This window comes from Peromyscus eremicus, chromosome 9, assembly GCF_949786415.1.
Source record: "Peromyscus eremicus chromosome 9, PerEre_H2_v1, whole genome shotgun sequence".
NCBI classification, from domain to species: Eukaryota; Metazoa; Chordata; class Mammalia; order Rodentia; family Cricetidae; genus Peromyscus; species Peromyscus eremicus.
The window spans coordinates 91,174,263-91,195,369 of NC_081425.1; the positions used below are offsets into that span (position 1 = coordinate 91,174,263).

General features: G+C 47.6%; 1 protein-coding gene across 1 annotated transcript in view; it reads left to right on the forward strand.

Annotated features, from left to right (window-relative positions):
• Nucleotides 1-1,731: 1,731 nt before the first annotated feature.
• The window catches only part of Vstm4 (V-set and transmembrane domain containing 4), an 88,288-nt gene continuing 68,912 nt past the window's right edge, over nt 1,732-21,107 (forward strand). The window contains exons 1-2 of the mRNA XM_059274119.1: nt 1,732-1,887; nt 8,603-9,001. Of these exons, the coding sequence (XP_059130102.1) occupies nt 1,833-1,887; nt 8,603-9,001 (454 nt within the window). The 5' untranslated portion in view covers nt 1,732-1,832. The remainder of the gene's footprint in view (nt 1,888-8,602; nt 9,002-21,107) is intronic.

Sequence of the window (21,107 nt, forward strand, 5' to 3'; positions counted from 1 at the left end):
TCCCCGACAGGGAAGTGTTGAAACCCAGGTCCCAGCTGGTGGGCCTATTTTAGTACGTGATGGTAATGTCCTGATCTCTGCATATGAGTGCATGGACACATGCATCCACACACACACACTCAACATGCATGTAACATACACACCTATATACAAAGAAAAGAAAAGAAAAATCATGTGGTCCATAGAATCCTGTACGTGTCTTGAGTCCACTTTGTATCTTAGTTTATTCAACCCTGGGGTCTTATAGATGGGATGGAATAGGTCACTGGCTCATTCATGCATGCAATGTAGTTCCTGTGCTGTTTCCTGGAAGCCTTGGAAGGGATGTTTGCATTCGTGGACTGTAGGGCTCAGTTTGACCCTGAACTTTGACCCACCACCCTCCTGTGCATGTGCGCATGTGTGTGTGTGTGTGTGTGTGTGTGTGTGTGTGTGTGTGTGTGTCTGTGCGTTACTGAAGATCAAACTTGAGGTCCTACATGTGCTTGGCAAGCATTTAATCACTGAGTCGTATCCCCACCTTTTCGGGGGTAGGAGTAAAGAGACAAGGTCTTGTTAAGTTGACCAGGCTGGCAATCCTCCAGCCTCAGCTTCCCCTGTAGTTGGGATTGTAGTCATGTGCCACTAGACCCGCTTGTCCTTACTTTTTACGTATACACCAGAATAAGGAATCTGATCCCATTACAGATGGTTGTGAGCCACCATGTGGTTGATGGGAATTGAACTCAGGACCTCTGGAAGAGCAATCAATGCTCTTAACCACTGAGCCATCTCTCCAGCCTCTTTGTTCTTACTTTTTGCCCTGGTGCCGATGCTCTGCTGCTTGCCTCCACAACAGGGCCTGCTGGGCTTCCAAAGACCTGGCTCCGTAATGGAGCTGGGGTTTCCATCCTGACTGTCTGGGTTCAGTCCAGGCTCTGGGAAGCTCTGCTCCGTGGGGGGATCCCAAAGGAATCAAGTAGCCCGATGGCCTGACCAGCAAGAGTGCATGGTGTATCCTGGAGTTGCCTGGGCGTCAGTACCCACTGGCAGTACCTCTCTTGCCTCCCCCAGTCTTCCTCACACCCTTGAGTGGAAGGATGGGAGGCTTCTGCTTTCTCTTCTCCCACTCCTCCTGGCCCTCTGTGTCCCCCCCCCCCCCCCGTACGCTTCCAGGGACACAAAACGATTGCTGATGTTCACCATCAGGCATTGGGTGCCAAACTTAACCCTGATTTGGTACACACCACTAGGAGGGACTGGACGATTGCCCTGCAACAGAGCAACAAATGGAAGACACAGAGGGGTTTGGAAGTCCCAGGCCTGTTCAAACACCTGCAAAGCCAGGCCCAGGGATAGGGAGCCCTAAATGGCTATTCTCGCTACAGTTTCCAAACTTTTCTGTGTGAACCCTTTAACTTTCCAAGGATCATCACCCAGCTCCCAGCTCCTTCTCCAAGTTCAAGGCAGAAATAGAGAACTTTCTCTCAACTGCTTTAAGCCTCAATGGGAGTGCCTGGGGAGCGAATGTGTGAAGTCCAGGGTCAGGGTTTGTGGTGCCTGGACCCCTCTTAGGAATAACCGTGTTGGGGGCGCGGGCAGTCAACGTCCTCAGCTCTGGATGCCCTGAATCTCCCAGGTCACCTCAGTTTTCTCATCTGAGACATGGGCGTGGTGAAAGGGGACACCAAGGGCTGGCTGAGCCAGTTGATGGAGAGGCCGCTCCCCCAACCCGGCGCGGACCCAGGGACCCAGCAGAGCTGGCCTGGGCTGTGGCAGGAGGCCGAGGGGCGGGCCAGGCCCTGAGGGCGGAGGCGCTCTGCCGGGTCACAGCGCCGGGCTTCGGCGGGAAGATGCGGCTGCGGCTCCTGGCGCTGGCGGCGGCCGTGTTGCTGGGTCCGGCCCCGGGTAAGGGCGGCGCGGCGGGCGGCTGCGCGGGAGGCCGGGGCTCGAGCGGGAGGGGAGGCCGGGGCTGCGCGGGGTCCTGGCGACGCACCGCTCCCGGGCGATCGTGGCGGCGCAACAGCGACCGACCCAGGTCTCCGTGGTCGGTCCCCTGGTGCTGCCGGCGTCCCGCGGTGGGGACCCGCTACAGCTCCCGGTCCCTTCCGAACCGCAGGCCGCGGAGCGCAGGGAGAAGCCAGTCGGGTCGGAACCCCAAGTTGGCAGCTTTTTTCTGTCTTTCGTAGCAGTCAGGACCCGCGGCTGCTGCCAGCACCAACTTCCCTTTAAACTATCTTTGGAGACGCTCGGAAAATGAGGCTAGGAGCGACTGGACTGTCCCAGCCGGGTGGGCACCGAGGACTTACTTTGAGTCTTCTGAGATGGCCAGACCTGGTTAGAGAAAGTGTCTTAGGCTTCATCCAGCAGGGTCCTTTCCCACAAACTTTCCCACACTGCTTGGGGGACCACCTCTGCTGGTCTGAGTGGAGCTTTTCGGTTCCCACTTAGAGTCGCTGAAGAACCTTCTCTTGGTTCCCCAGGACCATGCTGGCTAGAATAATCGTCACAGATACATTAGTGGCTCTCCTTTCCCAGGTGACTACCGACGCCAGGGGCACACACACCACTTCATTTAATCACAGCAGTATTTCACAGTAAGAACCTCAAGTATTTATGGATCCAAGTACTTCGCAAAGCATCGGTGCAGTTTATCAGCCCACCAACCTTTAAGGGTTGTGCAGTTTTATCCCCATTTTTAAAATGAAGAACAGAGGCACAGACCTGAAAAGCAGAATCCTTTAGATTCTGTCCTGGCGTACCTAGGGCCACCCTGTAAGCTCCTGTTTGTGCGGCCCTCACCTTGGGCCTGTCATCCACTCTGAAATGCCTCCTCCTAGATTCCTCACCTATATTTGCAAGGGGAAGCCCATCATATCCTCTTAACCTATAAACCCACACTTCTAGCCTGTGCAGTCTTTTTGGGGGTAGAGTGGGAGTTTGTTGGTCACCCAATCCTACCATTCATCTTCCAGAAAACTGTCAGTCCAAGTAGTCACTAAATCCAGGCCGTGGTACAGAGTGGTGGTTACGATTTGCAGGCAGATCTCCCAGGTTTGAATTTCATCCTGGCTATGTGCTGTGTGAGCTTGAACAAATTGCTCAGCTTCTCTGGGCCACAGTCTTGGCTGTAAAATGAGAATTGGCAGCTAATGAAGATAAATTGAGAAGAAAAAAAAAAACCAAAAAACTTCTAATTGCCTCAGAACTGTGTTTGGCCTGAAGTTCACTTGAGCAGATGTCCACCTCCGTGTTTTTAGGTGACTTTTTTGGCTCACAGTGAGTGCCATGTGGGCTAGGTCTAGAGGCCTCTCTGCTTGGTGCTTCTCAGCAGCCCCTGATGCTGCAAACCGAGCTAGGCAGTGTACTTCATCAGAGATCTGCTGTCCTGAATCAGACATCACTTTGTTGTCACTTAGGAGTTCCTGGCTCCTGGAAATGAGTGGAGCATTTCTTTAGTCAGGGAGGAAGGCAGCCCATACATAGTGCCATGCCCACCCTCCTGGCCTGCTGGGGCTGTGGCTGCTTCTGCATCCCAGGAGAAGCCTTTGCTCCCTGCACCTGGGGGCGGCTGCTGCTCTGGGAGGAGACAGGGCCATCTGGAGCTCCATGGATTTCCTCTCAGAGAGCTGTGTTCATCCCTTTCATGACATCACCAAAACACAAAGCAGTGGTTAGACCCCGAATCTCGTCCCCAGGAACCTGAGGTTTATGCACAAGTATAAACTACAGTGTGACTTGTGGGATCCCGTACAAAACAAAAATTGAGGGGCTCTTCTTCAAATAGAAACTTTCAAGCAATAATTGGTAAAGGTAAAGCCAGCAGGCAGTCCTGTTCCTGCGGCTCTCACATGCATGGAGCCGACCCTGCTCCAGGGCAGCGTGAGTTCACTTCCTGTTGCTCTCCCCCCACAGTTCATGCATGCAGACTTACAGCTCATCACAGTGCCACACTTGCACTTACCATGGGAAGCATCACTTTCCCCCTGTTTGCCTGGAGAAGCCCAGGCTCTGAGAGCCTCATTACTAACAGAAGCAGGATTCCAGTCAGGACACCACAGGACACCAACCTAGGCTCGCTACCCATCATTTCTTTGCTCACTCCTTCTTCTCTGGCAACTGGAAAGGCCTGGGACCATGAGACTTCCGGTGACCAGCCCTTGAGGGATGCCTGGGGCTTTCTAGTATCAGAGCACATGAGTGTTGAAGGAATGGAATCATGGCTGCAGGAATCTTGTCCTTCTGTTTGGATCAATGTCATCCATTTCTGTATGCCATCCATTGCCACCTTCCTCTTTTAAGAACTGGCTTTTGATCGGGTTAGAGTCCCTGCCAGAGGAATTTGAGCAGGAAGGGACATCAGTCTAGGCCACAGTAGGATTTAGTTCACAAAGGGATACCCATCTTTCCAATTCCAGCCCGCACCTGGTTCTTCCTGCCTCGGGACTCTGCATAGTGAGACTCTCTCTCCTGGAGGTCATTCTTGGCCTGCTGAGTTTTCACTTCCTTGATTCCAAGATAACGTCCAGCTCATGGCCAGATTCTTAGGTCGCTTACCCCCAAGGCCAGGATCAGGGTTGTTCCAGGACTTTCTTAAACCCTGCATGTTTCCTCTGTGGCCAGAGACACTGCAGTGACATTCCCTCTCCTTTGTTCAGATGAGAAGCTGGCTCCCCCACTAGCCTATGAGTTCCATAAGGTCAACAGAGGCTGTGGAGACAAGGGGAAGCAGGAACTCTGAGTGAGGAGGTGTAGTGTGGAGGGAGCCTACCCCTCACCTTAGTTCTCTGAAGTGTATGCTCATATGCTTCAGCTGATGTGACAGTGTTTTAGGTCAGGGAGTGAGGGTCAGCCCTGCTTAGCTGCTATATTACATCAGCTGGAGGAGGAAGGGTGAGTGACATCTACCCTGTGCGGTCCCTCATGCTGGGCCAGCAGTTACTCATGAGCCTTTTCCTCACACAGGTTGAACATGCTCTGTCATTCAGTCTGTCTGGCCTGTGTGTCCACTCGCCCATCCCCCATCATGCCTCCTATTGCTTCCCCCCCACCCCCCCCACCCCTGCTTTCTGCTGAACCACAGGGGACACAATGACCATGGTTGGACAGGAACTGTTAAAGCTTCTCTCTACAAGTACTGAAACAAGCCCCTTAACTTTTTTTTTTTTTTTTTTTTTTTTTTTTTTTTGGTTTTTCGAGACAGGGTTTCTCTGTGTAGCTTTGCGCCTTTCCTGGGACTCACTTGGTAGCCCAGGCTGGCCTCGAACTCACAGAGATCCGCCTGGCTCTGCCTCCTGAGTGCTGGGATTAAAGGCTTGCGCCACCACCGCCCGCAAGCCCCTTAACTTAAGAAGTCTATGCTTGTCTACGCTCACCCTTTCCTGGCTGGGCCTGCGCTCCGGTTGTCTGCACATAAGCTGAGCTTCCATATGTCTATGCTTGGCATAAGGAGCCTCCAGCTCCAGGGATGGAGAGTGCTCACTCATGGCACCTGCTTTGACAAGGGGCCCCATTTCTGAAAGCCCATAACTTTCAGCAAAGCTTTTCTGACAGAGGTGCTTAGCCATCTCAGGTTCTATGTCTCCACACCATTTTGGGCGTGGGCAAGGATCAGAGTCTGCGGCAGGTGAGGGGTTAGGGTGAGCTTTCATCAATAGGGCTGTATGCAGCTGCCCGCTACCACATCAGTGGCTTTAACAACAAACGCATATTGACTAACAAGGGGTGAAATCTGAGATCAAGGTGTAGGGGTCGTGGGGGGGGGGGTGGTTCTCCTGAGGTGTCTCTGCTTGGCTTGAGGTGGTGTCTTCTTCCTGCATGTGTTCAGTCTTCCTCTGCATGTGTCTCTTCTCATATGGTGACCAGTCAAATTGTTTCACATCATCTGAGGACACACCTTAAGGATTTCGTTTAACTTAGTCTTTCCTCCAAATACGCCCACGTTTGGGGGAACTAGGGGTTAGTACTTCAATGTATGAATAGCCTAGGGCTCTTCACAATGCAGTCTATGATGAATGTCTTTGTACCCCCATGGGAGACACCAATGTTCGGACCATCATGTAAGAGAACATGAGGTGAAAGGGAGGCAGAAGGGCATGCTGAGAGAAAAGGGTGCCCTCTGAGGAGGTTAGCACAGTCCCTTTGCTGCCAGAGAGAAAAGGTGCCCTCTGAGCTCAGCCCCTTCACTTCCGGAAGCTGGGGACAGGGCCTTGAGCCTGAGCCACAGGAGGACAGGAGGAGAAGGGTTCCGACTTTGCCTCCAGGATGGAATCTGGCCTCCCATGGGGCCTGGAGCACTTGGCTCATTCTCTTCGTTTCAGTCACTATAAATAATCCCCTCTTCATGTAGAGCTAACGGGGGGGGGGGTGTGGGGTGTGGGGGGGGGATGGGGAGCTGGAGCCTAGGGTTCAGTCTGCTTTCATCCCACCCATGTTGTTTCCATTTCCTCTCTTCCCAGCCCCTCCGGCTCCAGCTGGGAGCCTCTGGGGGTGGGGCAGGCTGGCCTTGGGATCTGTAAGCCAGCTGTTGGATGTTGGCCCTCTCTCTTCTGTCCAGTTCTCAGCGGCTAATGGAACAGAGGTCAGCCAGGGGCCCCCAGATGCTTCCTCATTCACCAGGGAACTCCAACATTAGGCCATCTGCACTTCAGATGAACCTCGGCCATCAGGAGGAAGTGCTGTCCATGGGGGCCAGGTGCCAGCCAGGTGGGCAAGATGCACGGAAGGTGTGGGCCACTATTCTGGTTCACTGTGGTGGACTTCTGACGGCAATGGCACTGTCCCTGGGGAGGGCAGGGAGCAGGCTATAGGACACTCCCAGACAGCCCAAGAATATCGACTTAACCAAATCAGTGCAGAGTGACCCTTGCCCTGTAAAGTGACGCCAGAGGTCCCCAAGCCTAAGGCGGGCCTTCTCAGATACCTGTTGATCTGCATTTTTCATGTTCCCTCATTGCTGGAAAGAAAGGGTTGGATAGCACCCAGTGACCTTTCCCCTAACCAAAGGCTGTCATGGTGTGGGGTACTGAATAATGCCCCCCCATATATATTATTCTAACTCCGCTTGCAAATGTTACCTTGAGTGACAAAGGGAACTGATGGATACAACTGAGTTGAAGTTCTTACATTATTCTGGAGGGTCCTGAGTTTAGCACTTGGCTGCGAAGAGGGGCAAAGGATAGAAGACTGGTCCTCAGAACACAACTTTCCAAATGTTAAGTTATTTAAACTAGCCAAGAGCATGTCCACTGTGAGTTGAATGTGACTTATCCCCTCAGAAACTTGGGTGGGAATTTGATCTTCATTGTGAGATGCTAAGAGATGAAGCTTATAAGAGGTAGTTAGGACTCTGTCCTCATGAATGGATGGATCATTCATTCATTTCATTCAACCAATGACTGTTACTATGAGGATGACTATTTTGTGAAAGTGTTTGGTTAGGTCTCTTAAGCACCCCTATCAGGACATAAGATATCCTTTGCTAAGCTGGGGATTCTTCTAGCAAGAAGGCCACCTTCCATCTAGTCTATGTTAAGGTCTCTCAAGTACCTATGTCTTGACATGTGATTTCCTGTGCTACCCTGGGACCCTGAAGAAAGCTGTGATTTAGAACGGTTCTGAGGACATCTGCATGTGAGAAGGCCCCTCCCACGAGCTTCAGGGTGGTGTGGCTGTGTTGTATCACTCATGGCACACCACGGGAAGTGGTTCATGAAAAAGGCACCAGTGTTCAGCTTCTCTAGGTTCAGGTAGCCTGGATGCTCTGGTGGGTATTGGGGTGTTTCACTGAAGGTCAGTCAGCTCAGGAGTAGAACTGTAGCTAGGTGTGGGCTACCCCTGGCTTGGTTTGAACTAAGAAATCAAAGGGCAGGTTGTAGTGGACAGGACTTGAAATTCTGCAGCATCTTTTGGGGTGCTGGGAGAATGCTATCTCCCTCTGGTTCCAGAGACTCCTTCACTTTTTATTTTAGCTTGTGCACTTTCTGCTCTGAGACCACACAGATCTCGAGTCCAAAGAAGCCACTGAGAATCCCGTGTCGTTTCAGCTCACTAGCACTCGTGTGGCCCTGCTTGACCATTATTGCCTAGAGATGGACTCACGGAGACGAAGAAAGTGAGCAGGGAGACAGATGCAGTCCCTGGTTGACAGGCCGTCACAGGTTGCATCTCTGGCCTGCCTTAAACGACTATGACCCACAGCCTTGTCAACACTGATTAAAACACACCTTGGGGAGGTTAGTGGAGAAGGTGGGGTGTGAGCTGAGCTTTCAAGAGATTCTCCAAAGCCCTGATTCATGTATGTAACCTGAATGTTAGTGGCAGATTAAAACGTGTTTGAGAACATGTCTGTTCAGATGGCCAGTGTTTGACTCATCATGTGAAGGAGACCATCATCGATAAGAATGTGATGCCCATGAGGCCCATAGAAGAGCCAGCCCTTTGGTCATAGTGAGACTGGGGAATGAATGTAGAGAGTATTGAAACTGTTGCCCCTCTGGCCTTACAGAGTATCTAGATGCCAGCAGCACGCAGCATCTCCCTGGCAATGGGCAATGGCCTGGCTGCATGAAGTCAGGCTGTAGCCTTCATTCATCCTTTCTCCCTTTACTCTTTTCATTTGCAGAGGTATGTGGTGCTCTCAATGTCACTGTGTCCCCAGGACCTGTGGTTGACTACTTGGAAGGGGAAAATGCCACTCTCCTCTGCCACGTCTCCCAGAAGAGACGGAAGGACAGCTTGCTGGCTGTGCGCTGGTTCTTTGCCCCTGATGGCTCCCAGGAGGCCTTGATGGTGAAAATGACCAAGCTTCGGGTAATTCAGTACTATGGGAACTTCAGCCGTATTGCCAACCAAAAGAGGCTGCGTCTGCTGGAGGAGCGCCGGGGGGTACTGTACAGGCTGTCTGTCCTGACGCTCCGGCCAGCAGATCAGGGGCAGTATGTCTGCAAAGTACAAGAGATCAGCAAGCACAGGAACAAGTGGACAGCCTGGTCCAACGGCTCCTCAGCGACAGAGATGAGAGGTAAGAGTGTGGCTGGCGTCCCCAAGGAGGCTCAGTGTGTGGAGGTCAGGGGTCCCTGCATTTCTTATTCTGTAAATGCTGGTTGGCTCATTGGCTCTGTTAGTATAGTACAAGTCTTGTGGCCTCGGTAGGCCACAGGCCTGTGAGTCAAGTCACGCAGAAGAGGACAGATCTGGGACACTGTGGCTGACGTGGAGTGTAGATGTGGAAGCCAGGACAGAGGTGTGAGTGACTACCTATGTGCACACCATGTCCTGCCTGAAATATTGGACTATGTGTGCTGTCAGGTAAAGAAAGCTGGACCCCACTCACAGTGGTCAGTTGTCTGGTAGAGTTCGGCCTGAACTGAGCTTACTCTGGACCTGTACTGAGACTTCGTGGTTCTGAGAGAGAAGGAGGGAAGTGGGAGAGGTGACTGTGTGGGACACAGTATACTGAGTCTGGGGAGTATACAAGTTACAGAGAGCAATGGTCTTTGTTACTTTCCTTGGTGTGGTGACCAAATACCAGATAGAAATCATTTAAGGGAGGAAAGATTCATTATGGTTTATTGTTTTAGTGTTCAGGACGCAGCCGCTTGGTCCCATGCAGCAGGTCAGCTTGTCACGCAGTGGGAGGGTGGGGTGGTGGAGGGCTGCTCACATCACAGCCAACAGAAAGCCAAGGGCATGATAGGGTGAGGCCGGGCATGGTAGACCTCCAGGTACCCACCTCTAGCCAGGACCCATTTTTCTCCAGCTAGGTTCTACTGCCCACAGTGTCTGCTAGCTCCTCAATTAGCACCTGCAGCTGGGGACCAAGCTTTCAACACTTAAGCCTATGGGGACACTTCAGATTCAAAGGGTGATGATATTGAAAAACAAGTGGAGTCTTTGGTCCACGTGGATGTGTCTAAGTATATAAGAAGCTTCCAGAAGCAGGATCCTTTCTTACCACAGAGGGTGGAAGATGAGGTATTTTCAGATATGATCAGGTAGGGACTGGTCTTTGGAAACATTGAGTTTTTTCAGGTGGGCACTGTATGGCAAGTGTGTCATCACAGACATGTGGCCTTGAACTGTTAAGTAACTCTGTCTGTTCAACAATTCCTAAGCCAAGGTTGAGCCTAGTTGAGAAAGGTCCCAAGGAATGAGACTAGACTTTAATTAGAAATGAAACCTTTGTCAATGCCCAGCCCATTGTTCAGGGCTATGTCTCTGTGATCACCTTAACTAGGGGTGCCTGGTACTCTAAAATAGGTGCATGATGGGAGGGCCTGATATAAACTTCTAGCCCTGTAAATGGGGCAGCGCCATGTTCCTGATCCGCTGCCAGGCCTGGGTCTCAGCTAACTGTGAAGTTTGAAAGTCAGGAAGGGTGAAGGCCCCAGGCTGGTCCTCCCTTCCTGCAGGCAGATAGGAGATGAGTTTGCGTTTTTCAAATATCTTGGCTACCAAACACCACGTTGGAAGGCTGTCATTTTTATCTCCAGTGTTCAATGTTCTAATCACGAAGACACCTCCGGCAATTTTAATGCCTTTTTATTGCGACTCCAGTCGTGTCTCTGATAGTGTCAAGCTTGGATTTAATTCCACACAGGATCAAGAGATTCACAGAGAAAAGCAGATTGTTGAAAATATGAGAGAGAGGCTAATTTTATTACACAATATGTCATATTAAAGCCTTTAAGCTACATTGTTTTGGTAAGCATTTTAAAAGATGACTTTTTTTCCATCTGTGATAGGTATTTTTACAGTCCTGTGTAATAAGGGACATGTTAAAGGAGATAATCCATGTGGGGGGTCTTTGAAGCAGCCACTTGTCTTTGGGGCTGGTGTTATGGTTTGTGGTTTGATATATTTGCAAAAATGCTGTGTATGTTCCCTCCTTACGCAAATTAATTCAAGAAAACAAATGACTGCTAATATAAATATGTATTTTGGCAAAGAAAACAAAAAAAATACAGTGGCTGAGGATGCAAACCACAAAGATGATCTCTTGGCTCTACAGAATGAGATCCGTTGTTGAAGAGTGTGTGTGTGTGTGTGTGTGTGTGTGCGTGCGCAATATATATGTCTATGTGTTCAATATATCCTGGAGTCATGTACCAAATCTCTTGGCGAATACTACCAATTAGCATATGTAAAAAGGTCTACTGCCCTTAATTAAGCAATCAGTTTATTATTTCATGTGAATCTGCTTTAAGTGAACGAAGCTAAGCTCCTTCCAGAACATTTATTTGAAAACATGCTGCAAAGACCGAGGTAGCTTGCAAGACTTCACCGGAGATAAGGATCTTTCTCCTTCCTCTCCCTGCTCACCTTCCTCCTCCCTCAGTCTCTGATCTTCCCGTTTCTCCTCCTCGGCTCCCTTTCCCTTCGCTCATTTTCTTTTGTGTTTTTCTTTTTGTTGTTTAAACTGAGTAATATTCCATTGTGTGTAGGTGCCACATTTTCACTCTCCAGATGTCAGTTTATGGACACAGGTTGATTCTATTCACCAGCTACTGTGGATAGAGCAGCAATGAAGATGGCTGAGCCAGTGTCTTTCGGGTAGGTACCAGTGGTAGAGCTAGGTCAGATGGTAGATCTAGCTCTAGTTTTCTGAGAACCCTCACTGAGAAGCTTCACTGCTTTGCACACCCACCAACACCATGTAAGCACCCCCTTTCCCCATGTCCATGGGAGTACTGGCCTTCATTTGTGCTCCTGGGCATTCCGATTAGGTGCAATGGAGTCTTCAGTGTGGTTTGAATCTGTGTTTTCTTGATGGCTAAGGATCTTGAACACGTAAAAGTGTTTACTAGCCACTGTGCTCCCCTTTGAGAACTTTCTATTCAGTTCCACGATCGACTTTTCAGTGGTGTTGGGTTTTTTGGTGTTTAGTTCTTTGAGTTCTTTGTATAATCCACACATGAATCCTCTCTGTATAGCTGCAAGAATTTTCTTCCATTCTGCCAGCTGTCTGTTCGCTTAGTCATGGAGCAGTACTTTGTCATGGGGACCACCAGCCCTCAAATCATGACACAGAGACTTATTAATTATGAAAGCTCAGCCCTAGCTTAGACTTGTTCCTAACTAGTTCTTTTGATTTAAATTAACCCATATTTTAAAATCTACATTCTGGCACATGGGTTTGTTACCTCATCTCCATACTGCACATCCTACTTCCTCTGTGTCTGGCTGGCAACTCTCTGCGTGCCTAAATTCCTTCTTTTCCTTTTTATCCCTGGAAGTCATGCCTATTCTGTCTTGCCTGGCTATTGGCCGTTCAGCTTTTTATTACACCTATCACAGCAGCACATCTTCACGCAGTGTGCAAATATTCCACAGCATAGCTGACTCTTTTTTTCTTGGGCAGAAGCCCATTAGTTTCCTGAGGTGCCACTTGTCAACTGTTAATTTTAATTCTTGCACCACCAGAGTCCTATTCACAAGGTCCTTATCTACACATATTCCCTACTTTTTTCTCTAATGGCCTTGGGTTATCAGGTCCTAGATTGAGGTCCTTTATCCATTTGGAGGTGAGTTTTGTGCAGGGAGAGTGGTAAGGATGGACTTTTAGTTTTCTGTATGTTGAAGTCCTGCTTTCTCAGCACTGTTTGTTGAAGGCTCTGTCTTTTCCCTGGTGTATTGTTTGGTGTCTTTGTTAGAGATCAGGTAGCTGTAGTCACATAGAGTGTATTTGGCTCTTCTGTTCTATTCCAATGATCTGTGTCTGTTTTTTGCCAGCGCCATACTGTTTTCATTGCTTTGGCTCTGCATGTAACTGAAATCAGGCATGATGACACCTCCTTTTGTTCAGCATTGCTTTGGCTTGGTCTTTTGTGTTTTCACATACATTTCGAGATTATTTTTCTTATGTCTGTGAAGAAAGGTCCTGGTATTTTGATTGGAATTGCATTAAATCTAATCTGTGGATTGCTTTTGGTTGTGTCTTAGTTCCTGCTCTATTGCTGTGAAGAGACCATGAACAAGGCAATTCTTATGAAAGAAAGCATTTAACTGGGGGCTTGCTTACAGTTTCAGAGGGTTAGTCCATGGTCATCATGGCAGGAGCAGACAGACGTGGCACTGGAGCAGTAGCTGAGAGTTTGCAGCCTGATATACAGGCAGTAAGCAGAGAGAGACACTGGGCCTTGGCACACACGGGCTCCTGAAACCTCAAAGCCCACTCCCAGTGACACACCTCCTCCAGCAAGACCACACTTCCTAATCTTCCCCAAAGAGCTCCACTAACTGGTGACTAAACATTCAAATATATGAGCCTATGGGGGCCATCCTCATTTAAACCACCACAAGTAGGGTGGCCATTTTAATAGTATTGATTCTGTTGGTCCATAAACTGGGAGGCCCATCCATCTAGTGTCTTCCCTGATTTCTTTCTTTAGTGTATTAAAGTTTTCATTGTAAAGGTCCTTTGTTTCCTTAGTTATGTTTATTCCGAGGTATTTTATTTTAATTTTTATGACTATTGTGAATGGAATTGTGTTGTTTTCCTGACTTCTTTTTTAGTATATTTGTCACTTATACATACATACATACATACACACATATATATGTATATATATGTGTGTATGTATGTGTGTGTGTGTGTATATATATATATACACACACACACACACACACACATACATACTGATTTTTGTGTTTTGTGTCCTGTCACTTTGCTGAAAGTATTTACCAGCCATTTTTGGTGAAATATTTATGGTCTCTTATGTATAGAATCATGTCATATGCAAATAGGAATACTTTGGCTTCCTCTTCTGCTGTTTGTATACCTTTTAGTTCTTTTCTTGTCTTTTCTTGTCTTATTGCTCTAGCTAAGACTTCAAGACTACATTATACAAATACGTCACATTTTATGGTGATTTGTGTAGTATAATTTGTCATCCTTTTCCATTGTGGCATTCCTTTTTCAGAAGTTGTTATTATTTGGGTATAATTTACACTTGATTAATTAATTATACAGAATACCTTTTAGAATCTAATCTTGGAAAGTATTTCCAACCACACACTTATAAAAGTATTTATAATTTTCTCTCACACACTTTTAATGTGAAAAACTTTGTTTTTATCTCTTCGAAATCCATTTTTATATAAAGATAATTTATTTTTGTTTATAAGATTATCATTAGAGAATATAATTATATATAGAGAATAAGACAAGTTCCCCTGTTGTCACTGTTTCAGATTTTTTTGTTTTTTTTTCCAAGACAGGGTTTCTCTGTGTGTTTCAGATTTTTTAATATATTTTACTATTCTAATATGATTTATTTTTCTTTAAAATAATCTTGAGAAACAGCTTACCTAGGTTTGTGGATATTGTGTGAGGTTTTGACCGGTATGTTGACTTTTAAATTATTATTGCATTGATAATATTTTTTGTGTTTTACGTTGCTATGGAAAAATGCCTGAGCTTGGGGTTTTAATAAGGAAAATGGGTTTATGTAAGTCCTAGTTTTATGGGCCAGAGCCCAAGAATGGGTGGCTGCTTCTGCTTGGCTCTGATAAGAGACCTCTTGGCTGCAGCACAGTATGGCAGTGGGCATCATGATGGGCATGTGTGCAAGAAGGCAGTTACATGGTGAGACAGGAAGCCAGAGGGCAATCTAAGCCATGTTTGTTCTTTCTGTAATAGGATCTAAAAAACAAAACAAAACAAAAACAACAACAACAAAACCCTTAATCCCTCCTGAGGGCTGTATCCCAATAAGCTACCAAATTGGCTCCACTCCTTCAAGGTTCCAACACCTCTGAAAGTCGCTTGCTGGGACCAGGCCTGTAGCACACAAATTCTTGGAGGGAAAACTCATAACCATAGGCACAATTTGTCCGTCTTTGGTATGGAGTTGTTCTTATATAGGAGCCCTGTGTTCCTTCGTCTATTCTAGTTTTTTATGTACCTGATGAAAATATATCCACACAGGACTCCTGAAACTTTTTCTTTTGTTTATTTCTCAGTATTTCATCATTGTAACTAAAATCTAGCCCTCCCTCCCATGCATGCACACAGTTTGGGATTGGTTGTTGCTGACAAGCATGACTTTTGTTGACTTGGTTTTGGCAGTGCACAGGATCCTGTGTACTTGGATGTGGCCTTTTCAGTTGCTTGTCAGAGTGTCTGTGACTTTATATGTCATGATTTTTTTCTTTTGATCCACGTCCAGTACTTTAAAAACCATTTACGTGCATTCTTTTTGTATGATTCTACCACGAATTTAACTTCTCTGTTGGGGTTTCTGTCCTAGTCACATTTTCTATTAGAGGCTGTTAGAGACACAGTTGCCTTAGCAAAAAAATGCTGGATTTGAGATATCTGTGGTCCCTACTAATCAACTCACCGGAAAGGTCATTGGGTTGTCTTGGAGAACTTTTCCCTTTGGAGTTTCTAAAGCCCCTGTTTAGACATCCCTCTGTAAGTCTGTCAGAGAGAAAGAAAGCCTGTCAGCTCACAGTGACATTCACATGCTTCTACCCATCTGGCATTCTTCTTCTTTTTTAGGACTTCCCATCTTCCTTAGCTGTAATTACTTCTGTGCCCGTGAGTGGTCATTCCATAGAAAGGACAGAACTTTTTTTTCCCTTGGAAGAGGAGGGAGAAGACTAGGAAGTCATCTGGCTGTAAAGAGTCATTGCTAGGAAGCGCACAGCCAGGCTGTTGAGTGGATGAAATCCATGGATATTATCGACACCATTCATATCTCTGGGCTTTGGCCTGCTTCCTTGAGTGGGAGAGCTAGGAAAAGAGCTGATATACAGGGCAGACTGTGCATAGCCTTCACCCTGTCCCACCCAGGCTGCATCCTGTGGGTGGTGGATTCATGTGCTTGTCAAATGCATTATGAATGCCATGCACAATAAAAACGGGAGCAACAACAGTGAAAAGCCACGATCCAAACAAACCAATTAACACACCCCAATAACTTCAGCCCCCCCCTTGCCTAACTTTGCTCTGTGTATGTACCTGTGACTTTTTTCTCTCTAGGTCTGGCCATACCCTGGAGCCTGTGTGCATGAAATAAGTAGCATTTTGGTGGAGTAAAAGCTATGCCAATAGGGCTGCTGTTTTACATTTTCAGTGGAAAATTATTAGGCTATGACAGAGATCAGGGGTTTTGAAATGTGGGGAAGGCCGGGCGGTGGTGGCACACACCTTTAATCCCAGCACTTGGGAGGCAGAGGCAGGTGGATCTCTGTGAGTTCAAGGCTCTCCTGGGCTATAGAATGAGTTCCAGGAAAGGCGCAAAGCTACACAGAGAAACCCTGTCTCAAAAAACAAAACAAAACAAAAAAAGAAATATGGGGAAATAGACATCGGAGCCTGTCAGTGAATCGTGTGTTGGGTTTTGGCAATCGCTCCTGGGTGCACTGAAGATTGCTGGTGTGATGTGAGGCAATCCATAGGCAGAAATGATGAGTGAACACTTGCGTCTCCCGAGGACCATGAAGTCAGCCTCAGCTTATTGGTGAACTTGTCAGTGGAGTCTTTCTTGTGCGAAGGTAAAAGCAAAGGCCAAGTGTGGGGTGCCCTGTGCCATGCACCACTTGCTGGGGTTTTAACAACCCTGCTTAGAGAGAACGGGGACTAAAGAGTCCTCTGTGGTGCATGGTGTGAGAGTGCTGCTGACGCTGTGCAAGTGTCGGGGTCAATGTCAGGCTTGGCTGCACTTCATTGTTTTATCAATGCATTAAAAAGAGGGCTCACATCACCCTCCCCAACTGTCAAAAATACAAAATTGGGAAATGTTTCTTAACATCGACGAGGAGTACAGCATAATAAAAATGATTCCAGAGAGGTAAGAAACACAGGCAGGAAATAACAAAATGAGATTCAATTTGAAGGCAGGCAGAGTAATACATTGGGGGTACGTGAATCTTCAGCATCATAGGATTGTCACCTGGAGGCTGTCTCTGTGAAGGGCTAATGGAGAGTGATTAGATGATCTTGTGCAAGGCGACACTACAGTGTATCGGCGGTTGTCATTTCTGTGCGTGCACACATCAGCCTGACATGCCTAGGAAGTCGGGTAAGTGTGCCAAGCACCGTACGGGTGACATTTGGTGGGACCACACAAGCAACTCTGAGAACACATTTCCAGAAACACAGATATAATCCCAAAAGAAAGACAAATGTAAGGAAATGAGTGACGGCCCTGGGGAGAGTCTGCTCTGTTAGTCAGAGAAGCTATGGTTGGCTTGGTGAAGAAGTTGCACTGGAGGAAAGTACCTTCTGGTGCTAAGTGGACTCAGTTATCTGGGTATGTATCTTAGTTCACTCTTTTGTTGCGGTAACAAAATGCCTGAGACTGGGTAACTCATAAATAATAGAGTTATTTAGCTCACAATTCCAGAGGCCAAGAAGTCAAGGGCATGTTGCTGGCACCATCGGGAGCTTCCTCTTCATCAGTGAGTCTCCCCGTTATGACCCCTACACCTGTCCCTCTCGGGCATTGATCTGGCCAGGTCCATCCCAGAAAACACAGATTCCATAGATCGGTCAGCATGGCCCCGGCCACAGTGGGATCCTCAAGTCTTGTTCCTTCCACTGTGTACAGCAGTGTTTCCAAGATGAAGCCTGAGGGTCCATAGGGTTGTGACCAAGCGTGGGCCTAGTGTCCATCCTGGTGCCACATCCCGTGGTCACCGCTTAAAAACTAGATAGACTAGTTTACGGGGCTCATCCTGACGGCCCTGGGTGGGTGTGAGGCATTGCCTTCCACTTCAGGCTTCAGCTGTGATGGCTGCAATGGCTTTAGTCCTCCGGAGTTTCTGAAAACAACAACAACAACAACAACAACAACAACAACAACAACAAAAAAGACAACCTTTGGTGGTTTTTCAGCCACGTTTTTAGCAGCCTGTGGGATCAGAAACAGACCAACATTTTGAGATGAGACCTCCCCGCAGAGACCTCAGGGGGTGCTCCCCTTATCACCCATCAACAGTGAAATGCTCAGAACAGCAGCAACCTGCGGACTTCTGCAGTTCAACCGGGGTTTTACTCTAACCACAAACAGCAGAGTTGGAGGAGCCAGACTGCTGGTTGATTTAAGGTTATGTAAGTCAGCTTTCAATGGAAAAACGCTGTTACCTTAAAAGCTTGGTGGCACAATGGCTCAGTGTGTGAAGCACTTGCCACGCAAGTGTGAGGAGCCGCGTTCCACCCCCAGAACCCACCTGAAGACCGCATCCAGTGGGATGGCTGTAATTCCCCGGGCATCTCTGGGGAGCTGGGAGGTAGAGACAGCAGAATCTCGGAAGCTTTGTGACAACTACCTGGGCTTACACAGGGCAAACAAACAATCCCCCCTCAGAAGACAGAAAGTGAGGGAAACAGCTCCACACGAGCTCTGTGCATGTGCGTGCTCACATGTGAACACATGAATGAATCATGCCCAGACACATCACACACATACAGAGAGAGAGAGCAAAAGAGATGGGGAGAGAGAGAGAGAGAGAGAGAGAGAGAGAGAGAGAGAGAGAGAGAGAGAGAGAGAGCACACACATGGGCACAATTTACAAGAAAAAAATGTTTGGGGGGCAAAGATGAAATCAGAACATAATTTATCATCTGAGTATTTGACCCCAAAGTGTGAGAGGGGACTTAGTAATTTTAATAATTAGATTTGAACTTAACACCACAGGGAACAGATACTTCAGGTTTCCATGGAAGAAGTTAACTAAATCCCTTCTCTCTGGAGACATGGAACGGATAATTAGGAATGAGATTTACTAAACATTCAGTGCTCTGCTTAATTAAGCAAGCGCACATCATGGTGTTTACAGTGTCAACAGGTCCAGACACTCAGAAGAAACAAATTGACAACCAGAGTGTAATTTAGACTCAGACACATTCTTCACTGGGCCAAACCACAAGCCAGCCACCACCAGTCTTGTAAAATGTCAGGAGATAAAAATCTCAAACTCCCACGTAGGAAGCTTTCATTTATAAAGCTGTCCTTGGGACACGGTGCCCAAAGAGGCCTGAGCTAGACAGCATCCCTGCTGACCTTGGACCACAGCCTCCTAATCCAGGGGAAGGGCGTGAGGAGACAGGATGAAAAGGCAGTACTGTACAGCAGGTGTCCTTGACACGGAAGGAAGGCAGGGATTCAGTTCTGGGATGCATACGAGAGGTCACTTTAGGGGGCCCTACGATCCTGCTTGGAACACAGGAGGGCTTCAACAGACATGATGGGCCCTGCCATGTCAGAACCAAAGGCAGCTCAGGCCTAAGCAAGAGAAAGAGAAACCCAAAGAATCCAGGGGATGCAGATTGTGGGGGGTGGGGGGTGGAGTGGCGTGGGCAGTGATGGGAAGACAGGCTGGCGAGGTAACTTGGCCAGGGATTTCAGTACTCTGCCAATTCTGCTTTGGTGTCCCTCACCTGTGACTCGGTGCATGGGCACAGAAGAGGGTCCAGAACATAATTTACATGTAAGAAGTGAATGAGTGACTTAAACTCTTGGCATTATAAAATGCCCAATTGAAATGGCCAAAAGGGACAGAAAGGCAGATGCTGAGTGGGGCTGAGTCAGTAAGGAAGTCATGCACTTTAGTGCTCCCTAGCTGCACAGAATGCTGATCCTTGTATTCTGTAGCTGGTTCCCTTGAGGAATGTGGACTTCCTTTGCAACTGCCCCGGCACCCTGGGAAGTTTATTTATTTTTAATCCTTTGCTTTGCTTGCTTTGCTTTTTTTTTTTTTTTTTTTTTTTTTTTTTTACAATTTGCGTTAGCCTGAGTGCAAAAGGCAAGAGGGGCTTGAACTGAACAAGGTGGAGCCTCCATGTTTATCAGCAGTGGCCCCAGGCAGGTCACCGAGTGGCCTTCCTGACAGATGCGGCTCTGTCTGAACCTCCAGTGAGGCTGCCTCTGACCTTGGAGAAACAAAGAGGAAAGGAAGTGATAGGCAAGCCTCAGAGCAGAAACAGAGGTCTCTGTGTCTATGGTTCCTTCTCCAATTTGTGGATCCAGTTATATATAGTGGGAACATGGCTACATTTTAACACTTCTTCCCCTTGGGAATTATCTGGTCCTTGAAAAAGGACAGATAGTGAGCCTACTAACTTTGAATTAGGAGCAAAGGGGTCGTTGGCTCATTCTTTTATTTTCTGATCACCTTATGTCTATTTTTCTTAACATGGATCTGTGTAGCACGCAGCTGAGGACACTGGGACAGGGTGGTATCTGTTCCCAGCCTTGGGTACAAATTAGCAAGGCTCACACACGGGGCACCAGATCTTAGACTTTTGCTCTTCTTCAACAAAGCTAGGAATCATCCTCTGCTTTAAGGAATCCTGCTTCCTTCCTATAGAAATCTGTAAAATAAACCCCCATGAAGTGCAAGTCCAGGGCCAGCACATGCCAGAGCTGTGAGCTCTGTGGCTGGAGCTGTGAGCTCTGTGGCTGGAGCTGTGAGTTCTGTGAGCTCTGTGGCTGGAGCTGTGAGCTCTGTGGCTGGAGCTGTGAGCTCCGTGGCTGGTGTGTTACTATGTTTCCATGGCTTCTGAAGCTTCAGAGAGGAAAGGAGACTTGGGGGGCATCGGGCTCCTGCCCTGCCCTCTTCCAAAGCTTCCAATATATAACGATCTCATGGTTCTGCTTTCAATTTTTTTTGAGTAGTACATTCCACTGTACCATACATAACCACATCATACCATACTATACAATATCATACCATACCATGCAATACCATATGATACCATATCATAGACCGACTAATCGATTCATTCATTTCTTTTGTTTTCTGCTAAGACACAGTTTTTGTTATATTGCCCAACCTTACTTCCAACTCCTGGGCTCCAGAGATCCTCCTGCTTTAGCCAAGGACTACAGGCATATGTTTCCAGAACCACTTCACTCCTGTGAAATAAATACGCCTTGACCTTGGAGCAAGGATAATTCTAGAAAGTGAAGGAAGAAAACATAGATGCAGATAATACAAAAGGACATGATGGCTAGTGATGCATTTTAAGGCAGCACATTTAGTGGGAGTGAGATGCCAAGGTGTTGGATAGTCCCTGGAGGAAGGCTTCTCTGACTCAAGTTGCCTCCAGAGTCCGAGTCTGAAGGTCCGTTCTCTCCGAGAGACTGTGGAACACTGTCCTAGCATAGCGTGCATCG